Raw genomic sequence first — 25,627 nt, forward strand, 5'->3', positions numbered from 1 at the left:
AACTCAAACCATTGTGTTGCCCCGCCCAAAATATATCATTATATAATTACGTTAATATTGTAAACATGCAGGCGACTAGTCAACTAATGGCCCTAAATGACGACTATTGGTTGACTGGGAAAATTCTTAGTCGAGGGCAGCCCTAGTAATTTAAATGCAGTAGTTGAACGTTTTTGGCCTAATGTGCTACTGAGCAACTTTCATAGGAGCGAACAGGACATGCCTGGGACATGTAGCTGTAGCTTTAGGCCTTCAGTAAAACATCTTACATGTACAGAATATAGCAATTAAGTCAGAAGCGTAAGGAAGTTACAACAGGCCCCAGTGCAGGCTATGGTGCATGTATTGACAACAATATCAAAGAAAGTAAGAAATTAATCAGTTAATTGAATAGCTTTTATAGTATATTTATAGATTTTATAGCTTATATAGAACATTTAGAGTTTAATTAAGTTTTTATCTTTGAACACAGGTATATTTCCAAGGTGGTAATCTGAATCTCTTGCAAGGGCCTGCTCTCTCTTTGGGCCCTTCCACCCCAGGGGCCCAAGTGCAATCACACTGTCTGCACTGTCTATGTTTACGCCCCTGAATTAAGTGCATACTGAGGACTTATTTTAAAAGAAGTCAGCTGTAAATGGAGAAACAAACGACACATGAAGCTAACACTAGTTTAGTAAGCTAGGCTACAGTAGTTACAGCTAGTAAGAGAAAGCCTGATTTTTTTTCGATGTCAGCTGAAAATAAAAAAAAAGACAGGTGTAGCAACAATAGCTGCAGTGAGGAGAGTAGCTTAACTTCTCTCCAACTATGATTTATGCCATGTAATGTATCCAATAGCTTCTTATCAGCAGGAGAACCCAAAAGTGGCAGAGCCTTTAAATGGCCAGCTAGTGCCAGACTATCTTACAAATGCAATTTGTAAGAATATTCAAAGGCAAATTCTTCTATTGGTATAAAATCACGATACCAGATTCATTACTTCTGAGGCTCCTTTGTAGGGTAAAAAATGAACAAGCTGTTAAAGTGATTGAAATGCTCTTTAATACAGAGCACTGGGAATACTTGAAAAAAAAGCCCAGCTGGGGCATGGAGTAGCTGTGGACAAGCACCAATCACCAGCTCAGTCTGGCACTAAAGGCTTGATGTATCAGTGGATAAGAGGCTGTTTGTACCATGAGAGTAGCTGGATCTCTGTCACTGGCTCTGCTGCATCCGACTGTCTGCAATTTAGGATGCAGTAATGACACAAAGGACCTGTCTACGCAGGGAGATTTGCAGATGCAGAGCATCTCCTCTGATTACCTACCCACGCACCGATAAGTAATTGCGTTAGTATGTTATGAGAAAGCAGTGTATGACCACTGACACAGAACAAAGTCACACACTGAGACACACAGCAGAGGAGCACACGGAGAGAAGATGTACGCACAACTGCCTATCTGTTACACGACTAGAGAGTGTCAGTGCACGACAGGAGGTGGTGTGACAGAGAGAGTCATGCAGTAAGAAAAGTATTTAATCACAACTGACACTGGAGGAAGCGGCAGACCATTTCTCACTGCCTGGGACTGTGACATCGGTTGATTAAGTCAAACAGTAAGGAAACGTTACAAACTGCTGCTTTGCCTCGACACATCTGGACATCAGTCAAGCGTGACCCACAGTGAACCCCAGAGCAAACTTGTCCACAGACCTTGATGGCTTCCACCGAGTCGTATTTGTCCAGTTTGTTGATGTGGTTGGTGATGCTGGTGTTGAGCGGCGCGGCTGAGATGGGGTGGATGACGGTGGCGTCGTGAGACTGCTGTTGGTAGCGCTGGCAGTACGAGTAAACCAGCAGGGTAACCAGACAGCCGAGGATGGAGCTGCTGAGCCCCACGGCGATCATGTGGAAGAGGTTGAAGTCTGGAAGAAGGGGAGGGGATGGGGGGGAGGAGAATGGAGGTAATTCTCTGTCAATTCACACAAGTGAAAGTGGTAATTGAAGCTGCAATTCATATGTTAATGATGCAGTGTTCGTCAATAAAAAGAAGAAGACAATTTTTGTCTTTGTCTTTTTCTCTCTCTGATTTTTTTTATTCTTACTGTGTGCTGGTGGGGCCTCCTATACATCACAGATTAAAGATGTGTATGCACACCCTGTTCATAATAATGATAATAATAATAATAATAATAATAATAATAATGATGATAATTCAGCCAAAAATTAAAAAAAAAACTAAAATAGATAATAAATATATAAAAATATATGCTAGATGTTTTTTAAACTGCTACCATTTAATAGCAGTCTAATATAATACTGATTTGCTTAGGGCTCCAGACTGCAACCAAAACTGTTGCATAAATGACTATTTGTCCCGTTCATTTGAGTGCATGATGATCATTATTATTAGTTCCCCTGCTGGCACTTGGTGCCCTACTCACAGCGTGTACTGTGTGTGTACGTAGTGGCATTGAACCTCACAAAACAATCAGGTTAGCTCATCGTGTTTAAAAAATGAGGCAATCCATATCTGATATTTTAAAAACGAGGAGAGAGAGAGGAGGAGGCTGGCAAGAATGGAGGGACAACAAGAGATTCTGACTCAGATGTTACTGACAATAAACGTGCAGGCAGAAAGAAACCAATTGAGCCAGTGAAGAAGAAAAAGAACCGTTTTCAACCACAATGTCTGACCCATGGTTGCTGGACGTGGGGAAAGCTATGCTGTTCGGTATTGTAGGCCAGTGGTTCCCAAGTGGTGGGTCACGGGTCCATTCTGAATGGGCCGCGAGTGACTCAAACATGTCAAATTTGTAAAAGATGCACTTTATTTTGAGGTACAGTGAATTTCTGGCCCATAGCTTTCATTTTAAATTGCCATTTCCTGTTGTTGAGTGATTGACTGACGGACAGATACTTAAAATAGACAGCAAACTAGCCCGACGACATGGCCAAACGCCAGCATGATGCTGAGTATATTAAACTGTGTGGACCTTGAACTAATGACTAAGGAGAAATCTGGACCCTGTGGCTGCACCAGTTGGGAAACACTGCTGCAAACAGTGTGGCCACTCCACTGCAGGCGTCTCTAACCTTTTTAGTGGGTCCACAGAATTTAAGCTTGAAACTTCAAAGATGCACAATGGCAGTAAGAAACATAAAACTTGCAGGGACTGATGCATGGCCCCAAACACTGAGACCATCTTTACATCAATACTCTAAATGAAGACAACTATTCATCCGTATGCAAGGTCACTGATTGAAGGAGCAGTAAGATTTGGGGGGATTTAGTTGCATTTAAAGGCGACTTCTCTCTGTTAGAATTCCTTTCGTGTTCATTATTTAGGAACGAGATTATCAGATGTCTTTCTCTCCAAACAAATACATCAGTAAAAAACAATAAAAACCCTGACAAAAGCAGTGTGTTGAAAAAAAAAATCAGTGTTTTTCTGACGCTACTCGACCTGCAGGGCCTAACAACTATGATTAACTACGGTGGCTGAAGCAAAAAGCGAATAGCTCTATCTAGAGTCAGCGTTTGGTTTGTCCGTTCTGGGCTACTGTAACAAGGCAGTGCAACATGGTGGACCCACTCTCCCTCTTTACATAAACGGCTCATTGTCCATCCATCCATTTTGATCCGCTTATCCGGGATCAGGTTGCAGGGACAGGAGGCCGAACAAAGCACCCCAGACATCCCTCTCCCCAGGGACGCTTTCCAGCTCCTCCTGGGGGACCCCAAGGTGTTCCCAGGCCAGATGAGATATGTAATCCCTCCAGCGTGTTCTGGGTCTGCCCTGAGGCCTCCTACCAGTGGGACAGACCATTGTAAGCTAACAAAAACCCAATGATTCTTATTTTCCTGTGATTACACACTAAAGAAACATACTTGTTATATGACACTCCATTGCTGCCCCCCTAAATCCTTCACACTGGACCTTTAACACCAAGCTGAGCCAAAGAAAAGGGTGCAATCAAGTCATGAGCTGATGTAACCATTTGAGAAAGTTGGTAGCGCCAGTGTTGGCAGTTTAAAAGTTAGTCTGGAGCCCTGGATGTGCTGCATATAGTCTATATTATTAATACCATGTCCCTACTGAGCATAATGTTTCATGGATAGAGACTTAAATCAACTTAAATATAAGTTTATGAAACACAGGTCAGAACGCTCTCCTCAACTGGCTTTTATTTATGTTGAAAAAAATATACAGGAGAGAACAATTGTTTGTTTTTTTGTTGCCCTGAGCGCCGTCTGCGCGCGCTGAACTCCCTCTCAGACTGCATGCAGCCTCCAACAAACTAAATAATGATAGTAAGAGCAGCCCGTAGCCTGTGAGAGAGGCAAAACTCAGGGCACAAAAGGTCCCCGAAGCCTCGCTTCTCCTCATGTAGTCTATTGCTGTGGGCGCAGGATGCCTGTGTTATTGATTCACTCAAACTCAAACTGTAACTCTGGAAATTAAACAACAGTTTTAGTTATTTGCCGTGTTTCTCAGATCCACTGTTTTTACTGTATAGAGGAGGTAAATTACACCATCGGCAGCAATATATATACAGAAATATATACATCAGGCAGCAGCATCAATGGAGATGTTAAGTTCTGTGCTGCCCTGAGGATGGTGTTATTCTTTTTGGGAGGAAATGATGAACTAGAATTGAACCTCACAAACGTCATCAAGTGCATCTTTGACTTCCTCCATTAAGATGTATTTTGGGTGTGTTTAGAGCTGGATCTTTACACCTTAAACAGGACTGGAAAGCTACCTTAAAGCCAAAGACACTGCACATATGCATCGCCAGGTGTTACCCTCCCCTCTCTCTCCTCACACACACACACACACACACACACAAATTACCTCCACAGCGCCTCTCCTCCTGGCTGGAGCGTGCAATAGAGACTTCTGACAAAGGAAAAGAAACAGCAAAAGGCAGCAGTATTAGGGCCAAAAAACCATATACACATACGCCCCTGTTAGCATGACAAATTGTACCCTTGAAGGTGAGTGTGGAGATGAAAGCTGCACTCAATATGGAACAGATTATCGTAAAAACTCCACAAGCTAATCGCGGCTGTGGCACCTGGAGTGGTTTATGAAAAGTATCAGCTCTCATTAAAGGAAATGAAGTACAAGACGTATCTAATGAACCTTAATGGACTACCTTTCCCATTAAAGGGGATGGATGATAAGGTATAAAGGCAAATGGGTAATTCTACAAAGACCTGTGAAGGGTTTTCACGACTATTATACCCCTGTTAATTAATACGGAAAGGTTACAAATTTATGTTTCAATCAAATGTTTGTTCTTATCTAATAATGAATGATTCCCGAGGTTTAAGAAAACCCATGAATATATAACATTTTCTAAACATATACAAACATTTTATGGCGGTAATCGCAGTCATCCTGTGTTAATAACTTAAGCAACCTATGTTAAAGGGAGGAGTTTTAATGATCCTTGTGTAGCACAGATCAATGCTGTGTGTGTCTCGCAACACTGGCTGTCAATAGGGAGACGCCTGTCTAAGCAGACGTCGATACTTATGGTGTGTGTCAGATATGTGTGTGTGTATGTGTATTAAGGGTTAAGAAGGAGTTTCTGGACTTTCATTTAAACAATAGTTCAACTGACTGTTTGCCAAACTCCGCCCCAAAATAGTGATTGTCTTAAGGCAGCTTAGCGGTGGTAACCAGACACACCACATGCTGTAGTAGAGCAATTCTTAGCATTAAAAGAGCTTTTGATTTAGTTTGTTATTTTACTAAACAAAAGGTAGTCTGACATTTTTGGGAGCGCAGGGCAAGGGAGGGTCTTTAAATGTTTTTTTTTTTTGGGACTCCATAAGTCTTTTTTATTTCATCCTTCCCATGGGAGATTTATTATATCTTAAAATGAGATCAAATAGTTCCATCAAAAAGACGGCTTTCATGTGCGCCACGGGTCAAAGAGGTGTGCTTTACATGCAGAGGATCATTCGCGTCTCTGTTTGCATTTTATATTCTTTATCACCATCAAATAAGAAGCTAATGTTCATTTTGAAAAACACAATACATGTGGATCTTATAAGATACTGCTGATTTAACGTCTATAGTAATAATGGACAGCTTGAAAGGCAAAATAAGGGGAGCAGACAGGGGTCAACGAAGAGTCAAATTTGGTGGGTGGAATCGATTAAAATGATCTCATCTTATCATGTCTTACAAGTTCTATAAAAAAAGTATCTTGCAGTTATCGCTATGGGCATGAGTACTGGAGTGCTTGTTTGGATGTCAGCATTAGAGTAATCTTCGTCCAACCTCCCACATGTCAACAAGACAAGACCTAAGATTTTTTTTTTATTATTTAAAATGGGTAAAATCCTACTTCATTGTAGAGCTGAGTGCAGTTTATTGCTTCGCTGTCACTCACTCTGTGTTTATCATGAAACTACTGCTGCAGGAGTGTGAGCTCCACACTGGGGATCAGTTGATGAGAATCCAGCTGTGCACACACAGTGACAGGGCTAACTGTTAGCATCACACAGCTAGGCTAACGTTACCTGACAGAGTCGAGCTGTTTCGGTGTCGCTGTGAGTTTGTTGACACCATTAAATGGCTCTGGGTTGGATGTTAGCCGTTGCTGCTATGTTAGCTCGAGCTAACCGAGCATATGTTGAGCTAATCGCGAGGATAGCAGCTAAAGGACAGCCCCTTACGCCTCGTTTCCACTCAGGTATGCGACTGGTGTCCGTAGATGGATATATGGATGATGCCTTTAGAGTCCAATGTGCCATGGGAGGAAGGCTACTTTTGTCCGTTTTTTGCCATCCAGTAGTTATGCTTATACACTTGGAACATTACAGGGACAAAATCAGGAACAATATTGCATGGCAACAAATAAGTGAAGATGTTAGCCTGCCAGGTACGTAGCATGGAAAATACCTAATTAAAAAGACATATGAGCAGCTGAACGAGTCAAAATGACAGTCTGACTGTATATAATGTATAACCATATCTTAGCAGAATAACATTACTCAGATTCGCAATGTGTTAAAATTACATAAACAACTTTTTAATCAGACAAACTCACTTGACACTCAACAGGCAACTGAAATGAAGAAAGCAGCCTGTTAGCAGCCTGTTAGCTAAGCTAGCACACTGTCATACGGTCCCTCCGAAATCCTCTGAAAAAGTTCATTATTTGAACGTACTCGTGGTAAATTCCAGATCAAAATATTACGGAGAGGAGGAGTTTCGCAGGCACATCTCACGGAGATTCCCATAGGAATGAATGGGCTTGCGGATGCCTCGTCTGTACACATATGTAAGTGGAAACGAGGTGTTAAGCACTGCGTCAAACCTGTGTTACCTTAACAGCAGTGAAATAAAGTTTGCGAATTTTTCATATGCTAACTTTGAATTTATGGTTTAAAAGTCTTCCTGTTAGATAAATTAATTTCAAATTGCACTTGTTTTCTGTTGTTGGCCAATTTACATCTATTCGATTCGTTGTCCGGCTGTGGCTCAGAGGTAGAGCGTGTTGATCCCTAGCTCCTCCAGTCTACATGTCTAAATATCCTCGGGCAAGATACTGAACCCCAAATTGCTCCCAATGGCTGTTCCATCGGTGTGTGAGAGTGTGTGAATGCTTACTGAGTAGTAGGTGGCACCATGTATGGTAGCCTCAGCCACCAGTGTGCGAATGTGTGAATGTGACATGTAGTGTAAAAGGACTTTGAGTGGTTGGAAGACTAGAAAGGCGCTGTACAAGTGCAGTCCGTTTACCATTTACTCTTCTACTCAGGTTTTTTTTTTGCGAGTAATAATTTAATCTCAAATATGGAAGCTCCTTAAAATACCAATCCCTAGTTGCACTTGCATTGTTAACAAACAACAGAAAAGCTGCAGGACTCACTGTCCACTTAGCGCTGCAATGACGCTCATCGGGAGAAAGGTTCCATTATTAAGAGGTAAATTATCACACCCATAAACGCCAGAAAATAGTAAATAAAAAATAAAAATGCTTGAATGACCAGGTACAAAAAACAGCACACAGCAGCCATTTCCGCCTTTCCTTCCAACATTAAAAAAAGTAAAACTGCTGTTGTAAGTGCTTTTTGCATGGCCTGACAAGACTTCTAGGCTCGTAATGAAACTAATATAGCAGCGGGTTGTCAGAATGAGTAGGGAGACTGCCCTTAAGTGTAGCACCCGGGTTCACGCCCCCGTGTAATCACCTGCCGCACTCTGGAGTCCTTGAGCAAGACACTAATCCCAACTGCCCCCAAAAGTGCTGCCCTGTCGCTGAACCTGACCTCCGACCTGAGACGAGTCCCTCAGAGGGATCGCTAACGTTTTTCATTATCACAGGATTCTTGGAAATGAACTGAATTACCGCTGTGGGCATATGGTGGTGGGTGGTGCAGAGTGAGTGCGTGTGCTGTTAAGTCATGCATGAGTGCCCAAGACATTCCTGCAGAGAAGTAGCTAAAGCGGCTGTATGTGTGTGTGTGTGTGTGTGTGTGTGTGTGTGATCACCTGGTATAAAATTGGAGTCAGGGGAGCATGGCCTGGTCTCGCTGTTGTTTCCTGTGCACTGGTTTCCAGTGGGAAATAGGACATCACAGTGACGCACACGCATCTGGGCCCCGTTGGAGTCACAGTGGGACCACTCCGACCAGCTGGACCAGCTCTCTAGATATGGCAATGACAGTACGTGTCTCACAGCTTGTCTAGTGTATGTCCATATATGTGTGCGCCCTCAGCTGTATATTAGTCATGCATGAGTGTCCTCTGAGGGGCTGAGAGAGACTAAAAAAATAAGCAATGAACCTGTGATGGATTGGTGGCCGAGTCAGAGCCCTAAGCTGCTTATCACTGAGGTGTACTGGTGTGTGTGTGTGTGTGTGTGTGTGTGTGTGTGTGTACCTGGACAGGATTGTGTGTTGCACAGAGCCTCCTCAGTGTGCAGACCCAGGCAGATGTCCCCTCCGTAAGCAGGCGGGGGGTTGCTGCAGGTGCGCGTCCTCATGTAGTGTCCCCCTCCACACGTCACGGAGCACTTGGACCATGAAGACCAACACGACCAGCTGCCGTCCACTAAACCGAGGACATCAGTGTCATATTGTTTATGTTGACGCTAAAACCCCGATGATTATATTTGCATGAACATTTTCTACTTGTGTAATTGATGTAGTTCAGCAGGAAACAGTCAGTAAATTTCAGAGTTTCTTGTTTTCTAGGAGAATATTCCCCCAAAATGTGTGTTTTCGTGTTTTCTAGGATTTAGGTTCCAGGTCATTTGCAAAGACAATTTTCTCTGAACATCAAGTGATTGGAAGTCATTCCAAGCCATTTCAAACAGCGATGCGTGACGCAGAAATATGAAGCCATTTGGAGATATGTGTGTGTGTGTGTGTTTGGAAGTGACAGAAAGTGTGCTTCATCCAGCTGTTACAGCAAACGCCTGACCCCCCCGAACCCAACAATCTCTCCTCTGATTAATAAAGATAAATGAAGCATCACAATCTGCGCTTGTTGTTCCTCCCTTCATGTGGTGCCAAGTGGCAAACACGTGAAAATTCATGACAGCATCGGCACACAAAGAAGACATAAATAGATGAAAAGGAGGAGAGAAGGAGATGTGGGAAAAAAATTAAAAGAGGGGAGGAATAAGAGCAATAAAAATGGGGCCAATCTTTGTCCGTGAATCACAACAGAGGGAAATATACTTTGCCAATCATCTGGGTAAAACCTTACTTCATTGTGGCAGAGAGATATTACCTTTTCGGAACCACTTGAGAATTGCTTTTAAAGACCCGATGATGGCTGGCAGCACAGTGCAGGTAATTGAAGTTGCCGATGCTTTTTGTCATCTCAGTGTAATTTCTCTATCACAAAGCGACACATAAGTCGATTCCTGGCCCTCGATGACGGATCGTCTCATCTCGGGCGCAGACGCAAGAAAAACACGGATTCATTTGTTTCCAAACCAGATGGATGGTAGGCATAACACCTTCTCTCTCCCGCTCCTCCATGGCGCACTAACGCATTCAAAAAGCACTGGATTATCCATAGGAGGATTACAATTGGTCTACCAGCACAGTCTGCCTGCCTCAAAATAATATCTCACTTTCAGAGGGGTGCTAATTGAGTATGCATTAGTATTCATTACTACTCAGGCTGGGTTAAGTTGGTTCCTTTGGGGGACAGGAGTGCAGCGCTCTTCATCAACATACTGTAGCTTTGGTATTATTACAGTCAACAGCCCAGAATAGGTGTGCTATATGTATTAGCACAGTGACGCAGGGCTGGAAAATCAAAGTACATTCACTCGACATTTTACTCAAGGGGAACATAAGTGGCAACCACACAGGCAGAGCCTTCCTGAACAAAGCAAATCTGATGCTCTTAGATCCAAAGTCTTCATCTGAGCTCGCAGCTGATAACAGCTTACCCTGTTAGCGTCTGCGCTCAAGCTGTTGGGAGCCAAACGGCGTGCACTTTCGCTGAATGAATTAACAGGCTGTAGAAAATAGTATCGATGGCCGTGCACTCTCTTGCCTCTTTTGCTTGGTTTCAGCAGTTATGAAGACAGATCACGGCTGCTGGAGATGGCGCGCAGATCCAGGCTTTTAGCGAGATACCTAAGCCCTACTCCAGGGGGCTTGATTAATAATCATCTGAGACAACATTCCTGCTTGTCTGCTTGGCGCCTGTGCTGGATACCAGGTGCGCTTTATGCCAAACTAAGCACTGGATTTCCATTTAGACAGCTTACTTCCCTTGTCAGACAGAGTATTCTTTTAATTAGAAAGCTTCCTCTCTCAGTCTTCCGCTAGCGGAGTGTTGAAAATGCATTGTCTCAGGGCTTTTCACAACAGAATAAGGCCTCCCATTGCTGGCAGCATAATTACCCAGCAATGTAATTACATACTGGAGCGCCACAGGGATTGTCTCTTTGATTCCTGGTGTAAATTGGGGTCTTCGTCACACCTCTTATCTGCAACTGATTTCTTTTGTGGTTCCTGATGATTTGAAGTCATTTTGTCACTGTAATTCTTTATCCATTAATCAAGGCAAAACATAGCTGCAGTGTGGTGTGGAGACGTGTGCATTTATGTGTGTGTGAGTAAAAAGGAGAGCTGGCTATGTAATTGACTTCTGCTCTTGTGAATGCTCTTATCTGTGTGAGTCCTCTGTTTGGTGTTTGGGTACAGTTCAGGTCTTTAACTGGTGTGTAGCATGAGTAGATGTGTGCATTTCTTACCTGGACAAGGGGTGATGTTACACTCCTGATACTCCTGTGCTGGCCCCAGGCAGGTCTGACCTCCGTACCGGGGCTCTGGGTTACTGCAGGTCCTCTTCCGGCTGCGGATTCCCCGGCTGCAGTCTCTGCTGCACTGGGACCAGGAGCTCCAAGCCGACCAGCCACCGTTCACCGTGTGGCCTGAGATCCTCCCGAGACGAAGCACCTCTCCTGACGACATAAAAAAATGAGACCATTGTCAAAGCAACTTCTACTGTTTGTCACGCCTGTGCTATTGTTAGCTTTTCTCAGCAGCGAGGCAACATTTACTAAAAAAAAATCCCTGCTGTTCTTTTCAAGACAGCGGATGATACTTGTCCTCCCTTCCTGGCATCATTGTGTACATTCGTTTTGAAGAGCAAGAAGAGGGCAGGGAGTCAATAGCAGCTCTTGATAACAGTTACTCTGAAGCTTTTTGCAACTCTAAAAGCTTTAACTTCATTTGTGCTAAAAGAGCAGAGCCCACTGCATGTTTTGTGCTGCTCAGTTATTTTGTGCTGTAAAGCGATTCAGCAGATTTAATTAAAAATCAACTGGTGAAACACTATGTGTATACAGTGTAGAGGCTCGTAGGCACTGTGAGTCTGCAGCTCTGCCTGTTTACTAAATAACATTTGAAATTACACTGATGTCTTAGGCAGATGGAAACAATAAGGAAAATTAATATATTCAGTATCTTCATTATGAGCCATGGCTGCATGGCTCCAGCAATCGAACAGCCAATCCACTGTGATCCAAACTGAAATATCTCAGAAAGTAATGGATGTATAGTTTGAAATCTGGAAATTCATGATCCCAGGAGGATAAAGCCTAATGGTGTTTCCTCTAGTGCGATCATGAGGTTCACATCTGGGGTTTTCAGTAAAATGTCTTGACAGTCTTTGGACATATTGCCATGAAATCTGGTACAGATACAGAAGTCTCCCTCAGGATGAACTCTGGTGATTCAAACCTGAACCTTTCATCCAGTGCTACCATCACATCAAACTTTCAATTTGTCTGATATCTGTAAAACTACATTCCCACCAACCTCAGTTTGTGTTTAGTGCTAATTAGCAAATGTTGCCATGATAACGTGCTAAACAAGGACAGCATGTTAGCATTGTCACTGGGAGTACTTTAGCATTCTGATCCCAGCATTTAGCTCAGAGCACCACTGTGCTTAATTATAGCCTTACAGATCTGTTAGCTAGGAACAGTTTCACAACCCAAACTCTGAGACTATTTAGTGTTCCAGAAAAAGATTTAATATGTCCCAGTACACAGCATGTCAAATGCAGTATGCCAAATATATCAGGATGTTCCACTGCATTTTGTAGTACGCACATCAGCATGCTTTTCTGGTTTTTCTGACCCACAGTTTTCTGTGCAGCAGAAGATAAGGCACATCCACTGAGCTGAAAAGGTGACGGCTCATTGACAGCTGACAGAGGCCACAATGACTATAATCAGTCCATCAATCATGAGCAATCTACGATGTGTGCAGTTATAACTTAAAGGTTAAAATGACACACATTGCAAAGTAACAACAGCAGAGTGCTCTGGGTTTACCTCTGGCAAAGTTTTCAAATGGCATTAAGTTTTATCTCCAAGGTAATGTTACGTGATAACATTTAGATCTGCTGAAATCGCATACTTTTTCTTTTTACTTCAAAATTTGCGCCACTGACTGTACAGATATATCCTCCTGAGACCCTGTGTCCTCATATGAGGACATCACATTTTGGGTTTACTTGACCTTACACATCATTCTGCTTAACTTAGACCTGTTGTCCTCGTTCGTGGACACTTTTTTGTGCCACCTAGTGGTAGTGAGAGCACAATACATTAATCCACGTAAGAAGAAGATGGCAGCCATCTCTGCCTAGACTCACAAGTCAGTCTTTAGACGCTTTGCTTAACTAAAGACTGATGACTTTCTCCCATATTTTGTATTTAGATGGGCGGATACAATTTCAGAGTTTAAAAAAACTCCCTACGTTGCAGAACCAGTAGTAAATCTGCAGGGCGGTCCTCCGGTGGCTCGCTGAACTCTTGTGTTCGTAAACATAGTCCAACTAGAAACACGTGTAGCGGTACAAAATGGCTCAGCCGTGCTCGCAGAAAACGCTGTCAAAGTTAGTGGATGTTTGTCGCGTTTGCGGCGACACATTCTCGCCAACTAAAAGAAACAAACATAATCTTTTACAAAGCCATGACTCATCCGTCCGGCCGGACTATAAAGGCAATCGCCTTGTTGTTTACAAATACGTTTACAAAACGGTCCGTGAAAAAAAAAAAATTTCCAGCAGATATCTTAGTTATAACATGATTGAGCTAGCAAAGCAGTTTTGTGTTGCTATGTGTGGTATTTATTCAGTTTTGGGAAATCACGATGTCTAGAAAGCATCAGTGGCTGCAGCTGACAGGGACAGCTAACAGCAGCAGCAAAGCTAACATCAGGACGTCATCTGTTGAAAGCCTCCTGTTGTCGGATACAACATGAAACTACTCCAGTTAGCTCAATAATGCTGTAACTAAGACATCCGCTGGAAAAAATATTTTCTTCACGGATGAGCTCACGTTTGATCAAACGGAGTTTAATCTCTCGGCATCCATTTTCAAGCTCTCGGTATGTTTGTTTCCTTGCGGACGAGAAAAGGGGGAGTGCACATTTCTGAGAAGGCATGTCTTTTTCAAAAATGCAAGTGTTGCTTTGTTGCCGGCCGTTTTCGCCCGTGTGTTAAACACACTTTAGAAAGGAGTGTCCCCAGACTATCAGAAGGCAGAGATCTCTGATTGTCTGGTGGCGAGACTATCTCTGCCAAGTCAGTCTGCAGCTGATCCCAACACAAAAGGTCTAAAGGTCTAAAACCTGATCACATCTTATGGTTTAACTTGGTTATTTATGTCTTATAATGTTTGTAAGTTGATAAGGCAACAATCTGACCAATTTTAGCAACAGAAACAAGCTAAGATGCTATTAATTATCGTTGACAATGTTAAGGTTTTTATACTTATCAGGTCCCAGTAGGACCTGATAAGTATAAAAAACTGCAGTATGTACTCAAAGTAAAAACAAAAACTATGTGAGTAAGTAAAGTTCCAAGTTCCAAGTAACTAAAATAAGTAAAATACTGATTTATTTGAGTGGAGCAGAAGATACATGAGATAAATCCAGTTCGTGGACAGACAGATAGATACCACAGTGGTGGTGTCAGCCGCACAGATGTAATTCATCATCTAATTCTTCACAGGCCTCTTGTCATTCTCCAAAGATGGATTCAGTGAGAGCTGAGTGTGTCCTGTCAACACACGAACGCTCCCCCTCATCAAACAACATCAGCTGACTAATCTGTGTACACTCATCTGGAATGAGTCGAATAGAGGATTCCTAATGAAATATGAAACCATCGTTTCTATTAAACTATAATTACTGCATGCATTAATCAGCACCGTGGAAATGAGCAGAATGAGTGCGGGGAGAGAGAAAGCTTCTGGCCTTCTTGAATGAAAAGAGTGAACTCATCTGTTTGAGTGAATGATAATCACCTCCAATGAAATTACAGTCACTGTCCAGGCACTTCTCTGATGATTCACTCATTCAACAAACTGCACTATTATCTGCTTTTTCAGATAGCGGCGGAAGTCTTCATTCTGTGTCTGTGCTGCTTTTGCTTTGCGTCATTCTGCACTCCGTCTCATTCTGCTCTTTCAGTCTCTATCTCTTTGCCTTTAGAAGAAAAAGGGGAGAGCTTTTATGTGTTGCTGAAGCAGACAGCCGAATCACATCTGGATCCTGAGTCTTAACCACTCGACCATGCCACAGCAACCTTTCGTTTCTTGCCTTATTCTGGTTTCAATCTCTTGATTTAGCTTTTTGTTATATCACTATCTCATCTATTATGCTCTCAGCCTCTCTTTATCCTGCTCTTCCTCTCTGTCTATCTTTCCCATTAACCTTCTCTCGCTTTCTGTCTCGCTCCCCCCTCTCGCTGTCCTCCAACCTGGCCTCGTTGTTTTGTCAGCGTGCTCTTTTCACTGACAGTTAGCGTGGCGCTGCTGCTTTGTATTCTCAGGGAGAGGACACTGTGTTTACCTAGCCCAAATCCTCGACCTCTTCATAACTACCGCCGACCTTGGCAGTGCACAGGCCGGCTCACCCCAGCATCAAGCTGGCGTGAGCGTTGACAGGCCCGTCGAGGCTCCCGCTCTTTATCGATTCTGAGCAGGCAGTGGCACGGACAGTCCCCCCACTGCCACTGTGACCTGTAGTCTTTATCAAGCCCTCTGTAGCCCAAGAGACTGGACTGCTGCTCTGCTTTGACGGCAATGGAGTGCTTTATAATCATCCCTCTTACACATGCGCACACAATTCTGTGTACAATGCAGGTATGTACAAATGCAAACACTGCTGCTTGTTTCAGCTTTGGCCCGAGACCGCTCTTGTGTGCTGTGCGTATTGTTAATGCTTCACAGGGACTGCCCTCCCGTCGCCAAAACAAACAGCGTGGTGCCCTCCCTCTCAAATAGGCAGCGACTGGATCTATCGATCCGACCAAGAACCACACACAGCCGGAGAGAATTAATCCTCACTCTCCTGACGAGCTGGGCCGAGCCAAAACTAAGAAGGACACGGCGCAACATCCAATAGTCCCCGCTGCAAGGAAACTAGGACATGAAAAAAGTTCCCCCCTCCCTCCCCTTACTCAACCTCACACCCTGCTCAAAGGCAAAACACACTGTAAACAAACTTATGAACTTGTGTGTGTGCGAGTGAGGGAATACAGACATGTGCATGTGTGGGGGGAAAAGATGACTCCGTGGGGCCACACAGACACGCAACGCCGTGCAATCTAATGTACACTATAGGCAACTGTAAAGGCGCTCAAACAGCGAAAGAAGTGGGAAGAAAGGAAGTAAGAAAAAGAGAGATAGAGGCAGAGATGGAGACGAGATGACATGTGCAAACCGGAGAGACTGCTCCACTTTGAGACAGACAGATGTGAGAGACGGAGAGGTGGAAAAATCGCTAACCTTCAGCAGTGAGGAGAGATGCACTGTCAAGTGTGAACAAAGTTTTTTATCGACGTCAGAGTAGCACTGGACCACACTGGGAGAGAAAAAGCGGAGAAGTGTTTCTTCCAGCCTGTCCTAGATTCAAAACTGCACATTTACTCCCAATTACTCTTCCTCTCTCCTCCTCCTCCTTTACTCTCCCGATCAGCTCAGCAATGTCTCCCTCCATATTTATATCTAAAAAAAATGTATGCCTGTTTTTGCATACGTCATGCCCTGGTTTCTGGTCGCTTGCAGTGGAACAAGACAACAGTGCTCCTTTAGCTGTCCTGAGGTCTGCCAAGCGATGGTCGACCCAGAAACCCTCCAAGGGGAAATCCTCACGGGAGAGCTAATTAATAGTTTGTAAGGGGCGCAATTAAAACCCCAACCCTGTAGAGAGATCACGTACAGAAACACAGATGCACAAATAGCCGAGAACAAGGATATGCATGCTAACCTGATATGAGCACAGGGAATTTATGAATGTTATAGGATGTATCATGAATTAAGGCGAGGCTTGTGAATGTGACATGTTTTTAAAAAGGAGGATTAAAGGCCAAATATGCACCTTCAGTCTGTGGCGTCCCTAATTAAAACATCATTCCTCACTTGCAGGTTTAATTGCAGAGATTTATTGGAACTACAGGGTTTTATTCAGCCATCTGTAATGTTTGAAGCTTAAAAGGACACAAGGACTCAAAGCACATTATTAGACCTGCAACTAGCGTGAGCAGTGGTGGAGTGTAACTAAGGACTTTTACTCAAGTAGTTTTAAGATACTTGCATTTTACTTGAGTAATTCAAATTCATGCTACTTTATATATCTACTCCACTACATTTCAGAGGTAAATGCTGTATTTTTTCCCCCCACAAATAGCTAATAAGCCGATCACATGGTTCAGACTGGTTCAAGATGATAGAAAGGCAACAGTAACTCAAATAACCACTGGTTACAACCAAGGTCTGCAGAAGACCCTCTCTGAACCAACAACACGTCCAACCTTGAAGCAGATGGGCTACAGCAGCAGAAGACCACACCAGGTGCCACTCCTGTCAGCTAACAACAGGAAACTGAGGCTACAGTTCACGTAGGCTCACCAAAACTGGACAATAGAAGATTGGAAAAACGTTGCCTGGTCTGATGAGTCTGGATTTCTGCTGCCACATTCAGATGGTAGGGTCAGAATTTGGTGTAAACAACATGAAAGCATGGATCCATCCTGCCTTGTATCAACGGTTCAGGCTGCTGGTGGTGGTGTAATGGTGTGGGGGATATTTTCTTAGCACACTTTGGGCCCCTTAGTACCAACTGAGCATGGTTTAAACACCACAGCCTACCTGAGTATTGTTGCTGACCGTGTCCATCCCTTTATGACCACAGTGTACCCATCTTCTGATGGCTACTTCCAGCAGGATAACGCACCATGTCACAAAGCTCAAATCATCTCAAACTGGTTTCTTGAACATGACAATGAGTTCACTGTACTCCAATGGCCTCCACAGTCACCAGATCTCAATCCAACAGAGCACCTTTGGGATGTGGTGGAACAGATTCACATCATGGATGTGCAGCCGATAAATCTGCAGCAACTGTGTGATGCTATCATGTCAATATGGACCAAAATCTCTGAGGAATGTTTCCAGCACCTTGTTGAATCTATGACACCAAGAATTAAGGCAGCTCTGAAGGCAAAAGGAGGTCCAACCTGGTACTAGCAAGGTGTACCTAATAAAGTGACCAGTGAGTGTATATTATAAACTAAAGTATTGTGGGGGTGGGGGAGTGGGATTCTTGCTATGAGGTGACAGCCCTAACCACTGCACCACCATGTAGGTTAAACTCCAGTTTGGTTGTGTTTCTGGAACATTAACTTCAAATCACGTACTGTTTCCATCACTGCCAACACCTGACATCCAAAGTTTCAGGCAGCTGCCAAACAGCAACCTCTCAGTGCAACAAACAAACAATCTCGTGTTATTGTTTTCCATTGTTACTGTTTCTCTGGTGAGTCTGATTTTCTGCCTGTGTAACTCAGCTTCACGTGGCATAATTTTCAGCTTCTGACTAACAATTTGCCCTTGAATGCACCATCAAGGTGGGTGTTAAAATGGTCCCCACTGCTCCAAATTGCAACAAAAACACAACTTTGACAAGAAAATGAAGGCCGCTAAATGTTTCCTGTGATGGATCACCTTCCACATGCAGGTTTCAAGTTACCACAGGCTGATGGTTAGATTGTGGTCGACTGACACCAGCAACTGGTTGAAACCTAAAGCCTTGTGGTATGTTTTAACAAATTGTTGGAGTGTAAAATCTATTTACACCTGTTTTTTTTTTTTTGTTTTTATTTTGCTGAGAAAAATTCCTCAGTTTGTATCAGCTCTTGTTGAACTGTTCTTGTTTAACTGAACACAGCACAAAAATCAAGAGGGGAAATACAAGACCAGTTTCTCTTCATTTATCCCTCCTGCTACTACAATCACAGCGAACACATAATACCAGCTGGTACTGCCTGCTGTGGTGGTGGGCTTCAAGTGCATGTCGTAATTGTAGGTGCTTTCAAAAGAATGAGGCAACTTTAACAACCGACATTGCCAACAAACTGCACACACAGGATTGATTTTTTTTTTTTTTTTTTTCTACCAAAGGAAACTTGCTCCCATCAAAGAAACAGCCCTCTCCTTCTCCCTGGTCATTTTAAGTACCGCAGCTCTGCTCTCCACTTTGAGGTAGCATCCAGTCTGATTGGTGCAAAAAAAGCAACAAAGCGGAAAGTGAACCAATGTCAGAGAAGACAGGTGAAGACAAACTCATCGTGACTGAGTCGGAATGTGTGAGACTTGAAAACTTTCTCGGGTGTTGTTTATCTGCCAGAACCTGCTGTTATGATGATTTAAGAGCTCAGAGCCATAATTTCATGCAGGCATGTTGAGCAAGGAGGGGCCTCCTGCCAACAAAGTCAATTCTTTCTGATATGCAGTTGTGTTTTTTTTTTTTTTTCAGCGCCTACGCTGGTTTGCTAATTTGTTGACTCTATGTTATCAAAATCTGTGCCACTCAGCGAGGGCCACACTGGGGGCAAATGTGAAACAGGCTGTGTGTCATTGGCACTCCAATGGTAACCTGCAAATTTGGTGTCAAGGATAATTGCGATAACGTTGTGAACTCCATCTGACAGTAATCTGGGAGAGGGCATGGGTTACGTACTTTACTGAAACATACCAGACAGAGGGAGACATATAGGGGGAGACCCTGTCATCAACAGCTTAGTTTGAGCTACTGTGTCACAAGAGATGCAGCAATAACACAATTAAACCATTCAACATCATAACGACTGAGTGACCAGGTGGGGACGAGGGACTGGGCAGACAGAAGGAGAGAAGAAGAGAGAGACTGAACTAAATTGACCCAGTGTGTTTCATTATTTGCAATAATCCAAGTGTAACAGCACATGTGGTTACTGTGTGAAAGCAGCAATTTCCCTCAGGATAAGTAAAGTTCTGTGTTGTCTTGTCCTCTCTTGCCGTATTGTCACATTGTATTGTATATTGTCTTGTCTTGTCTCATCTTTTCTTGTCATATCGTGTCTTGTCTTGTCTTGTCATATTGTATCGTATCATATCTTGTCTCATCTTGTCTTGTCATATTGTATCATATCATGTCTTGTCTTTTCTCTCCTTGTCTTGAATCGTATCGCATCGTATCATACCTTGTATTGTCTAATCTGGTCTTGTCTTATCTTGTCTTGTTGTACCATGTCATATCTTGTCTTATCTTGTCTTGTTGTATCGCATCATATCATATCTTGTGTCATCCTGTCTTGTCATATTGTATCTTATCTTGTCTTGTCGTATCGTATTGTGTCTTGTCTTGTCTCATCTTGTCTTGTATCGTATTATATCTTATCTTGTCTCATCTTGTCCTATTGTATCCTATCATATCTTGTCTTGTCACATCTTTTCTTGTCATATCGTGTCTTGTCTTGTCATATTGTATCATATCATACCTTGTCTTGTCTTGTTTCGTATCGTATCGTATCTTATCGTATTGTGTCTTGTCTCATCTTGTCTTGTATCCTATCTTGTGTTGTTGTACCATATCATATCTTGTCTCATCTTGTCTTGTTGTATTGCATCGTATCATATCTTGTGTCATCCTGTCTTGTCATATTGTATCTTGGCTTGTTGTATCGTATTGTGTCTTGTCTTGTCATATCGTATCGTATCATATCTTGTCTTGTCTCATCTTTTCTTGTATTGTATCATATCTTGTCTTATCTTATCTTGTTGTATCGCGTCTTGTCATACTGTATCATTTCATACCTTGTCTTATCTTATCTTGTCATATTGTATCATATCATACCTTGTCTTGTCATATCTTGTCTTGTCGTATCGTATCTTGTCTTGTCTTGTCTCATCTTGCTGTATCGTATCGTGACCTGTTTTATCTTGTATTCATTGTTTTTTTAAATAAAGCCACACCCTCACTCATTAACAAGGTTCCTACACATTTTCCATTTGAGAATTGCAAACTTTTTAAGACATGACATCTGAATACACATAGCTCGATGTTTATTATGTAAATAAAAGATGTTAAAATCCAACTGTTAATATGTATGTTACATTCTGACTACGGAGACCATTATGTTGCTATATAATTGCCAGAAGGTTGAGGCTAGGTACCGCAGCTCATACAAATCTGTTAACACCAAATCCAGACAAGATCATCTCTGCCGAAAGAGGAAGTAAACTAACCAGTACTACCAGTACCTGCATTGAATTATTTTCGCTTAAAACTACAGTAGCCAACTTTTTCAGAGAATATGACATGGATGGGTACTGAAACCGGGTATTAAACAAGCTCCAGTTCTAATTATCAAAGACTGTAATATTAAAAAGCTCCAACGTTATTGGTTCTTTTAAACATTTTGGTTTAATTCCTTAGCATTATAGATGACAGATGTTATGGATATAGATAGTTCATTCTACTCTGCTGGCAGTCTCTCATCCACTCCTGCTAGCACTATGTCCTACACAAGGACAGCATGCTGGTTCGACAAATAGCGAATTGTTGCAAACAAGCTAGAATGACAGCTGTCTGTATGTAGTCTAACTGTCTGACTGTGACGTACAAGCCTACAGGCAGCTCTGCGTAGGAGTAAGCACTCAATTGCACTCCCTACTTCTTGCATTGCATCCGATGACATCAAGCTCGCTCCGAACGTGTTCTCTCACACAGCCGTAAACCTTTAGGCTTCCCTGACTTCCTGTTCCAAACAGCATGAAAAACACTCTGATGTGTGATCAGTTCATTTTTAGAAATTCAGAATTTTATACTTTAGTAACCAGAATCAGGGATATACTCTGGAAACACAAATAATTTCCCACACTCTTTGTTCCATACTTTCCAAACCTGGAAAATACTAAAATCGAATACTTTTCCATACTGCGGAGGAACCCTGTATTAATAAAGCTTTGGCAGAGGTTTGACAAGGCGGATATTTTCTCTTTTTATCATTAAAAGTCTGGGATTCTTTCTTTCAGACTTACTATTACGCAACCTGTCATCATCTCCCTTTTTGCAAGATTCAACTGAAAGCTTCCATTTTCCGCCTACTGGCTTTACTCCACCTCCACCAACCCCAGCGTCTAGACTCTGGGGGAATCGTGTCCTATCTTCTGACTTCATGTCTAATCACCAAAGCCCCGCTCAATCTCCATAAATATTGTTATTCATAATCAATCTCTCCTTACTGAAACACACCTCAGGGACCAGGCGGGTGTTGTATAACTTCACTCAGCCGCGAGTTCACTTATTAGCTCAACTGTTTCTTTCTTGATAAACACCGAGATGTCCACAGTAAAAAACAGAGAGTGCTGACTGTCGGGAGAGAGAGCGGGACAGAAACAGAAAGACAATAAGGATACTGGAATGGTTGTCATCCGTCAGAGGCATCCCTCAGCACTGTCCTGTGTCTACTCAGTGTCTGCTCATGACATCCGTGCGGGAGAAACTAATCTGTCGCCCATGAGAAGGCCCTGGCCTTGATACCAGATCAGCTGAAGTGAAACACATCAAGCTGCTGACACGCCACCGTTTCTCCCTGGGAAAAAAAAAATAAAAATGAAGCCATCACTCACCGACACAAGCCGGCAAAATTACAAACTCACAGCCTTCTACAGCAATGTCTTTCATCTTTCCAGTGCTTTCTTTTCCCTCAGTGTGTCTGCTTCTGTCTTTGTGAGATGCAAATGGGGAGAAAAATAGAATGATTGCCTGATTGCAAAGCCCTTTAAAGCTTGCTATTACTACGGTGGCATCATAAAAGTAGCGGGTCTGAACTTTAACTCATTATGTAGAGATATTGATTAAATCAGACAGGCAGATCTGTTTCATAGACATATGGCTTCACAAGAATCATCATTTAAATTGTCGGTTTGTGCGCGGGCTGGCCTATGGCTGCAGACAGAGTGACTAATAACTGGGAAGTTTTTTAGTTTGAGGCTGACTAATGATAGACAGGTAGCTGGTTTCAATCCTGGCAGCAGTGGGAGTGTTAATTCCAGCTGTGTGCAGACTACAGCAGGCCGGTTACTAATTGTCTGTTCGCAAAACTATTCCCCAGAACAGTGAGTGTCCAGTCATAGCTTAGCAACTGTAAGTGCTCACAGCAGGCCTGTCAAGCTTTGGATTTCTCAACATGCTCCAAGGGTGTGCTGGGGGCTGCAGCGAGACTGACACTGAAAGGTTTGGGAGGGTGGAGTTCATTTTTGTCCATCGAAAAACCAAAAACCAAAGTTGGGACCAAGTCATTGTTTTCAAGTCACAAGTAAGTCTGAAGTCTTGGCACTCAAGTCCCAAGACAAGACTGAGTCAAGTCTCAACTCAAGACTGACAAGTCCAGAGTCACGTTCTAAAGTCTGAGTTCCAAGTCTGAAATTTTCAAGTCAAAAGGCTCAAGTGAAGTCTCTGTTCGGTTTGGTTCAATTGAACTCAAGTTCATTTGCTTCCTAAGTGCGGTTACTTTGGGCAGGTGTGAACACAGCTAACGCACTTGGGTGCGCACCAAAACAACCGAGACCTTCTTGAAGAGGTGGTTTCAGTCTGGTTACTAATGAACTCTGGTGCGGTTTGTTTGTGGTGAGAACGTGTTCTGACCTGGATGTGAACCAACTGCAGTCACATGACACATTGTTTGGGTTGAACATGAGCATGTTACAGTCCTGGAGGATTATTAATGTGCACCTCCTCCTGTACTGCCTTAATATGCACATTCAGCACATCCAATGCATCAAAACATTGTTTTCTAGTTGGAGCTGCGCCTCGTTTTCAAACTGTATGGTTTGACTAAAATGAACAATGACAGCAATATAGTCCACGATGAGCAGCACTAAAATCAACCTGCGTAGTTGTCCCTCCATTGTGACATTAGAAAGTGTTGCATTTATCTTGCAAGTGTACTCTTCTTCAACGTTTTGTTTACTTCCTGGATTTTTCCCACATGTAAATTCAGACCAATCAAGATCAATCATTTGTAAATGCTGCCATGAGAACACAAACCAACTCTAGGTAATTATACAAAGTTGTAAGAAAATTAGTCCCTGATTTGGACAAAAGCAAGACAACTCCAGGTCTGAAAGCACCCTAAACTTATCATATTTGTGCCTCGAGTCTGATTTGAGTCCAGCTCAGGTAACTGAGTCCACACCTCTGTAAAAGGAACAAGAGCAAAGAGAGTAGGACAGAGTCTTTACATTAATTCTGCAGCAGTCTCTTTGACCAATCTATAGAGAAATGCATAATGTGATCATGGCAGTGTGTAAGACCGAGAATATGCAAAAACAATTTATATAACATGAAGCCATGCTGTATCACAGATTACAGAGAAAAAGCCACATAATGAGTAGGAAAAAAGAAAGCCATGTTTTATAAATTACCTGTAGGATTTTGCGTCATGGGCATTTAAAAATACACATCTATACAGGCAATTATGCAAATATCCAAATGTTTGGTTTCTCATTCAGGCATGTGAAATGTGATAAAAAGGAAAAATGGCTACAAACGCTACAAGACTAATCACTGGGCGTACATGACAAGGGCGGTCTTTAAATCACTACGGATCTTAATTAACTCATTGCTATCATTAAGCTATGATCACTGGCATGAAACAAGTCAGTATGTTGTATAAAAGCGTATTGTCAATGCTTTTTAAAATCCAATGTTCATAATTTATCTCTCATAATAAAGACAGATAGAGATCTTAATGTAGGAGACACTGAGAGTCAAAGAAATAGAGATACTGGGGAGAGGTCGGGAAAGTCGTATCTCCACCACTGATTTATTCTCTCCATCAATGGGGATTAATCCTCCATATCTGTGCGTCACAGATGAGACTTCCAGGCGTTCGTCAATAACATGCGCCGCCTGCCCAAATACAATCCAAATCGTCAAATGTCAGGTATATCTGATAGCTCTGATGCTCCAAGCCACAAACATGGTGACATTCTGCCTGAGCAGGGGGAGACAAGGAGATCTCAGACAACATGGCAGAGTGGGATTTTTATTGAGTAGCGGAGGAGTAACATCAGTGGGACAGCCAGACAGGAAAATGGTCTTTCAAAGTTCATGCGTCTGTCTCAAATGAGAAAACAAAAAGAGGGATGGAGTTGGCTGCAGGGAGATTTAAAGTCTCTGCTACTGACTTCTGTTTGCATACACGCACATCTATATGCAGAGTTGGCAGTTACAAAACACATTTTACCCTGATGGTATCCAAAGGATTAGAAGTTAAAATTCAGTAGATGCATTGAAGTTACAAATCCCAGTTCATTATTTTTGACTTGTTTGCTGTCTTACTGAGAGTTTAAAGGTGCAATGTGTCAGATAGGACCAGAATCTCTGTTAAAAATTTAAAAAAGTGAACTAACATTATCAACAGAATGTGAAGACACAACAGTTTTGATGTTACGTCAAAGATGTCTGTGTGTTGCAGAGGTATCTACTGACATAAGCATACTAACCAGCTAGCCCCGGCTTGTCTTGACTTGTAATACCACTTCCACCTCAAGAGGCGATACTGAGTCACTGAGGAGTCCAATGTGTATTCAGTCTAACTGTACGTTCAAACCAACAGCGACCAGAGCTCCCAAAATGGTGGAAGTCATTCATTTTCAATGACCTGGTCGTCAGCTGTGCGTCTTGGGCGTCCAAAGCAACCTGCGCTGTCCGGAGGGGAGTTAAACCTGTTTAACTTTATGGTAATGAACTCTGACGCACTTCGACGACAACTGAGCGGAATGCTGACGTGCTTCGAT

At 42.7% G+C, this 25,627-nt stretch overlaps 1 protein-coding gene across 3 annotated transcripts in view; it reads right to left on the reverse strand.

Moving 5' to 3' along the window:
- Positions 1 to 25,627, reverse strand: part of sema5a (sema domain, seven thrombospondin repeats (type 1 and type 1-like), transmembrane domain (TM) and short cytoplasmic domain, (semaphorin) 5A) — a 185,852-nt gene that overhangs the window by 3,640 nt on the left and 156,585 nt on the right. For all 3 annotated transcript variants that reach the window (XR_007448256.1, XM_049565099.1, XM_049565100.1), the window contains exons 17-21: positions 11,234 to 11,443; positions 8,893 to 9,063; positions 8,503 to 8,658; positions 4,843 to 4,887; positions 1,697 to 1,908 (exon numbers count right to left, since the gene is read on the reverse strand). Coding sequence is in view for 2 of the 3 variants with exons in the window: in XM_049565099.1 (XP_049421056.1) it covers positions 1,697 to 1,908; positions 4,843 to 4,887; positions 8,503 to 8,658; positions 8,893 to 9,063; positions 11,234 to 11,443 (794 nt within the window). In the remaining variant the exon portion in view is untranslated. The remainder of the gene's footprint in view (positions 1 to 1,696; positions 1,909 to 4,842; positions 4,888 to 8,502; positions 8,659 to 8,892; positions 9,064 to 11,233; positions 11,444 to 25,627) is intronic.

This window comes from Epinephelus fuscoguttatus, linkage group LG21 (genome assembly GCF_011397635.1).
Source record: "Epinephelus fuscoguttatus linkage group LG21, E.fuscoguttatus.final_Chr_v1".
NCBI lineage: Eukaryota > Metazoa > Chordata > Actinopteri > Perciformes > Serranidae > Epinephelus > Epinephelus fuscoguttatus.